The following is a 12398-nucleotide window of genomic DNA, read 5'->3' as shown; positions in this document are numbered from 1 at the left end:
TCGACTAAATCGTTTGACGTGATTGGTCCAGTAGGATGCAGGAGGGCCGCCGATCGATCGATCTCATGCTGTTGGTTAAGTGTTTAATAGGAGCCAACCGCAGCCCCGGGGGAACCATGTAGCACTTATCCGCTGCACTTTAGCTTAACTTATCAAACCAGTAAGCCAGAGACTCTGGAGTGCAGTAAATTAAAATGCCTTTAAATGTTAAAAACCTGCTAATTAACCGAGACGTGAAAACGGGAAGTTGAATGACAAGCGGACACTGATAATCAATAAAACAGCAACATTCTTCCAAAAAGCCTGTAGTTTCTTTCATTTATTATGACAACAGGGTCTTAAAATGCTCTTTGTGAAATATTATCATGCTAGCTATCAGATTAGATCGAATACAGGCTCTCCATGCAGCACTTCCCCTGCCCTCCACCATCCTGCATGGCAACAGCAGGGTGAAGGAGGAAACGGCTGGCCCAGCCCACAATAAACCAGGTTACTCCATCAGGGACCTGGGAAAGAGTGAAAGTGGCAGACCTAGTTCCTCCCACTCATAGTCTGTGACTGCCACTCATCTCAGACTGACGCCATGTCGACCAGAGCAGGCACAGCTGGTTCGGAGGAAACCAATCGTTCTCTTCTCACTTGGATGTTAAGTAGAACAGGACTCCTGTCTTTATTTATAACCCACAGTCAGGATTGATTCTAAAGCACATTTGTTGACAATAATTCACTTTAAAACCATTACAACCCACATAATAACCTTGACTGATTCAACAGTGACCATTTTATAAAAACGTTTGTCTACTAATAGATATTTTTGCAATGAAGCTGTTAGAAATTTCCCTCAATTAGTCTCCCCTCTGAGCCCATGCAAGAGGAGTAATTAAGATCCTCTTGTGCCTTCTTCTTTCACAGTTCCTCTGAAACTGGGCTACTATGGAAATGAATATAGTCCCATGTAGGAATGAGCATGAGAACATAATGGCATGATATAAATGTATTTAGTTGAGATATGGGGCTAAACTGGGCAGTAAATGGGCCCCATGTGAGATGGATGCACAAAATCCAGAAGGGGCCATTATAGGCTCTGTGTTGGTACCGATTATAGACATTTACACATTCCCCATCAGTGATCCATTATAACAAACACTAGGTGCCCACCTGGGATTTTCCATATGGGTTGTATTTGGATAAGCCAAGGGGGGCCCATGTAGAGGTGCTGTGTGCCAACAGGCATGGCAGGTAAGTGCTTAGGAACCCCAGGCCCCAAGGGGGCCCCAGAGGACCCACAAACTTTGAAGTCAGAACTGCAGCATTAGTGAAACAATGAAAAGCTGTTACTCTTGGCCATCTCACGATCCCTGGCCCCTTCTTTCCACTGGACGTGAAAACAGAGTGAAACGGCCGCAAAACGTACGCTGCAGTCAGCAAATGGCAGCTAAGTGTGATGTTTTGGGTGCATCCCAGAAGCAAAGGGACGCATTACGTTTTGAGTCTATTTTATATGTGCTACGGAGTTCAGTTCGAGTCAGACAGGATGTCAAACACAAAGGCAGCGTAAAACATCTGGAAACTTTCAAAATGAAAGTTGCGTGCAGTATATCGTGTGAAACATCCGTAGCTGAAGTAAACCGAACAGAAAATAAGCCACAGCCCTTTTCGCACACATGCAGCTGTCTTTCTCCTTGCTGTGGACTTCTGAGGTCACGCGTGGTGTTGCAAATCTTCCGTGATTTTGTGACCTCACAGGATCAGCTGTGTTGAACACTTTCGCTCCCGGATGGGAATGAGCTCACTAGTAAAATGCTGCTATTACATAACGCGCTACTTTCAAGTCCAGTGGAAAGAAGGGGTAACGGGGCGTTTCCCCCTCTGACTGCTGAGCCAGAGGAATGGCGGCATGCATTGTCTGTACCAGACAACAGATCGCTTTGCTCGTGGCCATTTGGAAACCTTGCAGAACCACTGGGCCCATGTATAGAAAAGGTTTTGAGCCACACAGACGTTGTTTTAATGTCCGACTTAAGTTTGCCTGTAATAAACCCAAGTGAGTTCCACATGTGTCGCCCATTTGAATGAACTTGTTCTATACTTTTTTTTACACATTTCCCATTAGTGTCCGATAATGTTGCTTGATGCATTTTGGCACAGAAACAATTTTTAGAAAAATCCACAATAAGTGAAACAAAAGGATCAGTCATTATGCCGTGAGCAGAAAAATGCAGACATTCAACCTTCCGTTGAAGCATAAATGTATCCTGAACATCTCCTGCCTGTTGGGTGGAATTCATTAACCTTTTGCAACAGCTCTGCCACAAAGATAATCTCCGATACCCACTTGTCATCAATTCCCTCCAAAATTACAATCTGCTGTGTGATTTGGCCGAGTACCAAGCAATGTAAAAAACCGGACATATCCATCTTCATTCATCAGGAGACATGTCGTCATGGCAACTACCGAGACTGGCATATCCATCTTCAGTGACAAAGGGGTTCCATATGAGGTTGTGATTATTTTTGGTTTGGGGAAATCTTTCCATATAAAGGAGAAAAGATCCATCTGATGTCAATTGGTGATGTAAGTACTGATGCAGTTGTTCCCATTTTAGGGCTGCTCCTACATGACTCATAGGTTTAAAGTGAGCTGAAATATACAGCAAGACAGTCCCTATCTCACCATCTACTCTTTATAAATAACTAAATGTAACACATTTTATCTGCAGACTTCAGAGGTCTGTAATAACCTTCAGACTATCACACCTAAAATGTTCCAGCAACATGTTCTTAATAGAAATTAAAGATTTACAGAAAAGGTGATGAGTTTAGCTTTTCGATCACTGAACTTTTGGGTATCAAGTCTTCACATTTATCCTCCAAGATGATCCTGGCTGAACAAATATGAAGCCTCAAACTGTTATACCTTCATGAGATCCAAAGCATTTTTAGAGGGAGTCACTCACACATTCATTCAATAAATCTGCAGTATGAATGAATGCCTTGTGAGTAGTGCGCAGTGGAAAGAAGACTCTGGTGCTCCTTTTTCAGGAAGTAGAAGTTAGTCGGGGAGCGGGGACAGAAAACAGCGGGATTAGGAGTTTTATTGCTAATATTTATAATTTACAAACATCTCGCCTCTGATTGGCTAACGCGATTCTTCCTTTACCTCCATTCATTCTGCAAAGTGGATGATTTATCTCCACTAATAACTGAAGCCTAAAGGAGTTTTCGTGTTGCTGGTGTGTTTTGTGGAGTTGCTAATGCTAACAGTTAGCTTCTACCAGCTGAGACGTGCTCAGCTGTTTCCTGGATGCTAAACCAAAAACTACCTTCTCTGACCTCAAGCAAAGATGGGTGAGTTCATGAATGCTAATTAACTGTGTGACGTAGATCTGAGTGGCTTTTTTCATCCATCCATCCATTTTCAAACACTTTTCTGGAGTCGGGTCGCGGGGGCAGCCAGTCGAGAGGCCCAGACTTCCCTCTCCCCAGCCACTTGGGCCAGCTCTTCGGGGGAGTCCCAAGGCGTTCCCTGGCCAGGTGAGAGACATAGTCCCTCCGGCGTGTCCTGGGTCATTTTGCCTTGGCCCCCAAAATGTCTTGAAACGGCCCTGGGTGTGTGACTGAGTTTTGAAGGTGATCTGAATTGTATCAAATATATAATTATTACATGTGTTCGAAGGATCTTTCATGGCGGTGAAAACGAAGAGTCGGAGTACCCGGCCCGGAGGGTTACCGGGGTCCCACCCTGGAGCCAGGCCTGGGGTTGGGGCCCGTGAGCGAGCGCCTGGTGGCCGGGCTTTCGCCCATGGGGCCCGGCCGGGCCCAGCCCGAACCGGATACATGGGCTCGTCCAACTGTGGACCCACCACCCGCAGGAGGAACATGAAGGGTCCGGTGCAATGTGAATCGGGTGGCAGACCAAGGCGGGAGCCTTGGCGGTCCAATCCCCGGACAAGAAAACTAGTTTTTGGGACATGGAACGTCACCTCGCTGGCGGGGAAGGAGCCGGAGCTTGTGGCAGAGGTTGAGCGGTACCGGCTAGATATAGTCGGACTCACCTCGACACATTGCATTGGCTCTGGAACCCGAGATCTGGAGAGGGGTTGGACACTCTACTTTGCTGGAGTTGCTCCGGGTGAGAGGCGGAGGGCTGGGGTTGGCTTTTTGTTAGCCCCGAGACTCTCTGCCTGTGTGTTGGGGTTTACCCCGGGGGACAAGAGGGTAGCTTCCTTGCGCCTTCGGGTCGGGGAACGGGTCCTGACTGTTGTTTGTGCTTATGGGCCAAATATCAGTTCAGAGTACCCACCCTTTTTGGAGTCCCTGGGACGAGTGCTAGATAGTGCTCCATCAGGGGACTCCATTGTCCTGCTGGGGGACTTCAATGCTCACGTGGGCAATGACAGCTTGACCTGGAGGGGTGTGATTGGGAGGAACGGCCCACCTGATCAGAACTCGAGCGGTGTTTTGTTATTGGACTTCTGTGCAAGCCGCAGTTTGGCCATAACGAACACCATGTTCGAACATAAGGATGCCCACCGGTACACTTGGTACCAGGGCAGCCTAGGTCACAGGTCGATGATAGATTTTGTAGTCGTATCATCTGACCTGCGGCCGTATGTTTTGGACACCCGAGTGAAGAGAGGGGCGGAGCTGTCAACTGATCACCACCTGGTGGTGAGTTGGATCAGATGGCAAGGGAACATGCCGCGTAGACCTGGCAGACCCAAACGCATAGTGAGGGTCTGCTGGGAACGCCTGGCAGAAGAACCTGTCAAGACGGTCTTCAACTCCCACCTCCGGCAGAGCTTTGACCACGTCCCGAGAGCAGTGGGGGACATTGAGTCCGAGTGGGCCTTGTTCCACTCTGCGATTGTCGAGGCGGCTGTTGCTAGCTGTGGTCGCAAGGTGGCCGGTGCCAGTCGTGGTGGCAACCCCCGTACCCGCTGGTGGACACCAGAGGTTCGGGGAGCCGTCAGGCTGAAGAAGGAGGCCTACAGGGCGTGGCTGGTCTGTGGGTCTCCGGAGGCAGCAGACAGGTACCGGATAGCCAAGCGGGGTGCAGCAGTGGCAGTTGCCGAGGCAAAATCTCGGGCGTGGGAGGAGTTTGGTGAGGCCATGGAGAAAGACTATCGATCGGCTCCAAAGAGGTTCTGGCAAACTGTCCGGCGCCTCAGGAGAGGAAGGCAGCAACTCGCTCACACTGTTTACAGTGGGGATGGGGAGCTGCTGACGTCAACTGAGGCTATAGTCGGACGGTGGAAGGAATACTTTGAGGAGCTCCTCAATCCCACCAATGCGCATTCCGAGGAGGAACCAGAGCTGGGAGGCCTGGGGATGGACTGTCCGATCTCGGGGGCAGAAGTTGCTGAGGTAGTCAAACAACTACACAGCGGCGGAGCCCCGGGGGCGGATGAGGTTCGTCCTGGGTATCTCAAGGCTATGGATGTTGTAGGGCTGTCATGGTTGACACGTCTCTACAACATTGCGTGGTCATCGGGGGCAGTTCCTAGGGAGTGGCAGACCGGGGTGGTGGTCCCCATCTTTAAGAAGGGTGACCTGAGGGTGTGTTCCAACTATAGGGGGATCACACTCCTCAGCCTCCCTGGAAAGGTCTACGCCAAGGTACTGGAGAGGAGGGTCCGATCGATAGTTGAATCTCAGATAGAGGAGGAGCAATGTGGTTTTCGTCCTGGCCGTGGAACTGTGGACCAGCTCTATACCCTTGCAAGGGTGATGGAGGGGGCATGGGAGTTTGCCCAACCAATCCACATGTGCTTTGTGGATTTGGAGAAGGCTTATGACCGTGTCCCCAGGGGCACCCTGTGGGGGACGCTCCAGGAGTATGGGGTGGGTGGCTTTCTGTTAAGGGCCATTCAGTCCCTTTACCAGAGGAGCGTGAGTTTGGTCCGCATAGCCGGTAGTAAGTCGGACCTGTTCCCAGTGAGGGTTGGACTCCGCCAGGGCTGCCCTTTGTCACCGGTTCTGTTCATCACTTTTATGGACAGAATTTCTAGACGCAGCCGTGGTGTGGAGTGTGTCGAGTTTGGTGGCAGGAGAATCTCGTCTCTGCTTTTTGCGGATGATGTGGTCCTCCTAGCTTCATCCAGCTCTGACCTTCAGCTCTTGCTGGGTAGGTTCGCGGCCGAATGTGAAGCGGCTGGGATGAGGATCAGCACCTCCAAATCTGAGACCATGGTTCTCGACCGGAAAAGGGTGGCTTGCCACCTCCGGGTCGGGGGAGAGGTCCTACCTCAAGTGGAGGAGTTTAAGTATCTCGGGGTCTTGTTCACGAGTGAGGGTAGGAGGGATCGGGAGATCGACAGGCGGATTGGTTCGGCGTCTGCAGTGATGCGGACGCTGAGCCGATCTGTCGTGGGGAAGAGGGAGCTGAGCCAGAAAGCCAGGCTCTCGATTTACCGGTCGATCTACGTCCCAATCCTCACCTATGGTCATGAGCTTTGGGTAATGACCGAAAGAACGAGATCGCGGATACAAGCGGCCGAAATGAGTTTCCTCCGTAGGGTGGCCGGGCTCAGCCTTAGAGATAGGGTGAGGAGCTCGGACATTCGGGAGGGACTCGGAGTAGAACCGCTGCTCCTCCGGATCGAAAGGAGCCAGTTGAGGTGGTTTGGGCATCTGGTCAGGATGCCTCCTGGACGCCTCCCCGGGGAGGTGTTTCGGGCATGTCCTGCCGGCAGAAGGCCCCCGGGTCGACCCAGGACACGTTGGAGAAGTTACATCTCCAATCTGGTCCGGGAACGCCTTGGGGTCCTGCCGGAGGAGCTGGTGGACAAGGCCGGGGAGAGGACGGCCTGGAGCTCCCTAGTTGGGATGCTGCCCCCGCGACCCGGACCCGGATAAGCGGAGGAAGACGACGACGACGATGTGTGTAACATTGTTTTATACAGGTAGAAACACGTAGTGGAGATAAATCTACCTACATTTTACTTTTCAACACTTTGTTTTGTTTTCTTGTTTTTATTGAACTATTTTCCTGTCCTGTCTGCCTCTCAACTTCCTGCATCTCCTCTAAACTCTCCAGAAAATCTGCTGCCTGGATTCTTACTTTTTCACCTCATCAGTTACTTTTGAGCAGATAAAAGGGATCTCCTGACCGCAAAGCGGAGAGCGCGTTTCGATGCTGCGTCAGTGAGGTGAAATCTCCGCAGTGTAGGTGATGAGCTCTGCAGTAGCAGAGCGCTTCAGGCACAAATAAGACAGAAAATAGAGAACATGTGCGGACATGAACGATCGTGTGTTAATTATAGTTTTTTGGTTGCGCCACTTTGAGAATGGACCGTGCGCTGGAAGCAGCTGCCTGGAGCGCTGCGCAACAACGCGCTGTGCCGCTCTCTGCTCAAAAGAGTCCATAAATGAAGTAAAATAGGTAGAAAACTTTTTTCCGGCTCTCCGGGATGTGTAGGATATACAGCTTCACCATAATTCGATCCCTGCTCCTGGATGAAAAGCCGGACATTTTCATCAATACAAGAACCAGTCCGGACGTCCCGGACAGAGTGAAAAGTGGACACGGTCCATCTCCTTTCCTTTTTGTATTGTTTTCTCTCTGTAAACATGCTGTTAACTTGCTTTGCACATCTTCTAATTGAAATCTGTCTTTATCATATATATATTATTTTTTCATAAGCTTGCGTTTGGTGCCCCTTCCCCAGCGTGGTGCCCTACGCGCTGTGTGTGTGGTGTGCGTAGCGCCGGCGCTGTCTGTGGGTAATGCAGGAAATGGGAGTTTAAGAATATTTTCATGTTCAACATGAATGTGAAACTCAAATTGAACAATCATATTTTCAAAAAATGTATATTAAACTTTTCTCAGTGAAATTCAGCTTTAAAAACTTATCAATTAAAGGAGCAGAACATATTTATAAGGGAATTTCAAAGTCCAAATAAACAAAAGCAAGCTGTTTGTTTTCAGTGCTGTCTGTTTTATATTATATATTTCTCTGGCGAAACAAACACGGGCTGAACTTCTACCTCTGCAGACCTTTAGGTTTCTGTATTTTAGATGCAGAAACCCAGTTTTACCTGAGAGGTAAAACTGCACATAAACTCAAGCTTGGTTTGAGTCATGAATGTGTTTTAGTCAACTCTTGACTCTCCTGTAACTTCTGTTGCATCAAAACCATCATCAGGACCAATCAGTGGTACGGTTCTGATGCTGCTACACGTGTTCCAGGCTATCTGTAGCATCACATGCACCACATGCTAACTTATACAAAGCTAAGATTGATGCTAGCACAATATTTCTGCATGTTGAACTTGTAGCTTAAGTCATACGTACCATTAATGCAGAACTCATACGGCGCACAAAGCTCGTCTTCAAACAAACAACCTGAAGGGCAGAGAAACAGAAAGCAGAGCTAATCACGACACCGTTTAACATCTAACAGCATAGAAAAATAACATCCAGGTACATCACAGTTCTATAAAAGTAGTGCGTTAACTTAATGCTAATGGCAGAGCCATCCACCATCAATTATTCTTATTCCCCCCCAACTCCATTGGCAACGTTTCCATAGATATATGAGCCCCGTGTGAATATTAATGAACTTTAAGGCTCCAACTCAGAATCTGTGTTCCAGACAGATAAAGGAACAGATGGCGGGAGCATTATGAGTAGCTGTTCTCTTCATATCTCACTCAGGGGAGCTGCAGTGAATAGACGAGGACTTGTTGTTCTGCTTGTTGATCAGTGCAGGTGATCTTCTGCATTTAGACACCGTGTGCCTTGTGGGCTGATTACCCTTTCAGCACCATGAAATGAGGTCGGACAGGAATTTTGGTTTCCAGATAAGGTACCTGTCGATTTTTTTCTGTTTTGCAAACACGAATGCCGAGCTGCATCCCTCCATCCTTGAGCCTGTTATCTTTATGATTTTCCTTCCTGTGTTTCATCAGGCAGAGTGACGAAATTAGATGGCCCCTCTTGGCCGGCCCGCCTGGACGGACAGCACTGAGAAGCTTGTGACCGTGTAGGAAGAACGAGCAGAGTAGAAGCACTAGAAGCAGGGAGTTCGGTAATCGATTGTCATAGAAAAGAGAGATAATCAGGATGAGTGTGGACGGGAGGAAACATTTCCAGCCATCAGAGTTGATTTGACATAAGCATCATCATTCTCTTATAGGCTGTATCGGTGTGTGTGTGTGTGTGGGGGGGGGGGGGGACGACTAGATCACAGAGACACAATGGAGAGCTGTTTTGTTTGGGAGCAGAAGGTGCTTTTTTGTGAAATTATGCCTTTCAGACATAATGGCTTTAATATGTCAGTGAAATGGTTATTTAATGATGCAGAGTGAGGCATCATCACTGTGCTGTAGGGGTCATGGAGCTCTCTGAAACAAAAAAGGCAGAATGTCCTGAACCAAGGAGAAGCTACTGACTACTAGTGTGCTCATCATGTTAATGGGAAGATAAAAACTACCACAGAACTCCTCAGCCACAAGGGAACTAAAAAAAAACTTTAAATCATTAAAGCTACAGACTGGAAAGAGGATGCAGACTCCTCCTGATGTAGATTTTGACTTAGTATTGCTCTTATTTGTTTAAAGGAGACATTGTTATTTTTTAAAGTTATAATAGTTGTACGATTTTGTACATTTCAATGAAATATGTCCACCAAACTGCTCTGTGTTTACCACACCACGCCCGACACGTCGTGGTGGAGGTCTTGCTGTGGTCTTTAAGGACAAACATGTCTGTAATCTGGTGAAAAATGGCCCTTTTACAACTTTTGAATGTCAGGTCATCAAAGCAGGGTTACAAAATGTATTTCACTGTATTTGAATCTACCGACCTCCCGGTCCAGCTGGACCTTTTCTCTATGAATTTGCAGAATTTCTATCATCAATGATCAAACTAGAAAAAGTTTTAATCCTTGGTGATTGTAACGTGCACATTAATGATCCTAACTGTAGCACAGCAGTGGAGTTCATGTCTATTATGGAGTCTTTTAACTTAGAGCAGCGCGTTTCAGGCCCCACACACAAAATGGGCCACACTCTAGATCTTGTTTTCTCTTTGGGACTAAAAATCAATCATTTACATGTTGAAAAGGTTCATATGAGTGACCACAGCTGCATTTTCTTTAATGGCCTATCTAATGTTGAATCTGTCCCTCACAACCTAAAATCAAAGAGACATATCATTAATCAGTCAGCAGTGGAAGGATTTTATAGATTATTTGACAGCAGCTCAGTTCAGGGTGATGATCCAAGCTTGTTCATCCAGTTTTTGGATAAACAATGCTGCAGTGTCTTAGATAAAGTAGCTCCTGTTAAGCAGGTTACTTTTTCTAACAAGAGAAAAAGTCCCTGGATTAATCAAAACATTTACAGTCTCAGAAGGACATGCCGCAGAGCCGAGAGACGTTGGAAGTCAACTGGATTAGAAAGTCACAGGCTGCACTTTAAAGAACTGATCACATCTCTGAATGAGACGGTGAAAACTTCCAGGACCACTTACTTTGCTCAGCTGATTGCTGTAAACAAAAACAACTCTAAAGTCCTGTTTGACACCACAAACCAGATTGTTTCACCTCACGCCCCTCTTATGCCAATTTACTCAAGGTCTGACTGTAACAACTTTCTAGCATTCTTTGAGAGTAAAATCAGAAATGTCAGGGCAAGTTTTTCACCCCATCTACTTCCTACCCCCCATCCAACCCCCTCCCTCTCAGTCATGGTCTGTCTTTACTCCTGTAGATTTCCAGGACATTTGCCTCATTCAGAAACACATGAAACCAACCTCGTGCCCTACTGATTTCATTCCTACTACCTTGTTAATCAGAATGTTTGACCAAATTGGCCCATGCCTTGTAGATTTAATTAATTTATCCCTACAATCTGGCTCTGTACCATCTGTTTTCCAACATGCAGTTATTGAACCCATCCGTAAAAAAAACTAGTTTGGACTCATCTCAGCCTAAAAATTACAGACCCATTTCTAAATTACCCTTCATCTCTAAAATATTGGAGAAGGTTGTGGCAGATCAACTGATTACTTTTCTGGAACTACACAACTGTTTTGATAAATTCTAGTCTGGTTTTGGTAAAAAGCATTAAACAGAAACAGCTTTGCTTAAAGTTTCCAGTGACATAATGATGGCTTCAGACAACGGGGAATTCACAGTGTTAGTATTGTTAGATCTTTCTGCAGCTTTTGACACTGTTGATCACAGCACCTTCATTAACAGACTTGGTGACTCGGTGGGGATCACTGGAACTGTTCTAGACTGGTTAAGATCGTACCTTTCTAACAGAAGTTACAGTGTCTGTATAAACCAAATCATGTCAGATTCTACTGATCTGTTCTGTGGGGTACCCCAAGGCTCTGTTTTGGGTCCACTGTTGCTTCTGCGGTACATAAACCCTCATGGACAGATACTTGATTCTTTTCATAATGTCTCTTATCACCTATATGCAGATGATATTCAGCTGTACTGCTCTTTTAAGGATTATGAGTTCTATAAAATGTCTGAATTACTAGAGTGTCTATGAGCTATCACCAGCTGGCTAGAAGATACATTCCTTCAGTTAAACTCTGAAAAGACTGAACGTCTGATCATTGCCCCTGAGAGCATGGTTCCCCTGATTAGTCCAAAACTTGGTCATTTATCCTCTGCCGTCAAGACAAACTTAAGAAATGTGTGTGTTATTTTTGACCAATCAATGTCTCTTGAAGGTCACTCAAAAACATTGGTCCGAAACTGTTTTTATCATTTAAGAAATATCTCCAAACTGCGAAGATTGGTGTCAAAACATGAACTTGAAATGGTTATCCATGCCTTTATCTCCTCCTGTCTAGATTACTGTAACACACTTTTCATATGTTTTAACAAAAAAGCCCTTGACCACTTCAGTTGGTCCAGAACTCTGCAGTGAAGCTCCTAACTGGAGCAAACAGAAGAGCACACATCACTCCTATTCTAATGTCTCTCCACTGGTTACCCATTAACTTTAGAGTCCATTTTAGAATCCTGATTATAACTTTCAATGCTCTACATAGTCAAGCTCCTCCCTACATTACTGAACTGTTAAAGCTTTATGCGCCAACCCGAGCCCTCAGGTCCACCCACCAGAACCTTCTAGAAGTTCCAAAGACCAGATACAAAAGTCGAGGTGATCGCTCCTTCCAGACTGTTGCACCCCAGACCCTGGAATGATCTTCCTTTATCGTTACGCAGCATTGACAGTCTGGACACTTTTAAAAAACAGCTAAAGACCCTTTTATTTAAAGCTGCTTTTACCTAAACCTTTTAGTTTCTTATTTTTAACTCAAGATTTTAATCTTTCATCTGTTTATGAAAATTTATGATTTTGTGACTTTATTTTTTCTGATGTAAATCTAATTCTGTTGTGAGAGCATTTTGATTTTCTGATGTTAA

At 46.3% G+C, this 12398-nt stretch overlaps 1 protein-coding gene across 1 annotated transcript in view; it reads right to left on the bottom strand.

The window, feature by feature from the left end:
* Positions 1 to 12398, bottom strand: part of ptprn2 (protein tyrosine phosphatase receptor type N2) — a 183420-nt gene that overhangs the window by 152955 nt on the left and 18067 nt on the right. Inside the window, exon 2 of the mRNA XM_015954635.3 lies at positions 8297 to 8347. Within this exon, the coding sequence (XP_015810121.3) occupies positions 8297 to 8347 (51 nt within the window). The remainder of the gene's footprint in view (positions 1 to 8296; positions 8348 to 12398) is intronic.

The sequence above is a fragment of the Nothobranchius furzeri genome, chromosome 7 (assembly GCF_043380555.1).
Source record: "Nothobranchius furzeri strain GRZ-AD chromosome 7, NfurGRZ-RIMD1, whole genome shotgun sequence".
Lineage (NCBI taxonomy): Eukaryota > Metazoa > Chordata > Actinopteri > Cyprinodontiformes > Nothobranchiidae > Nothobranchius > Nothobranchius furzeri.
This window is presented reverse-complemented; position numbering and strand designations above follow the sequence as displayed.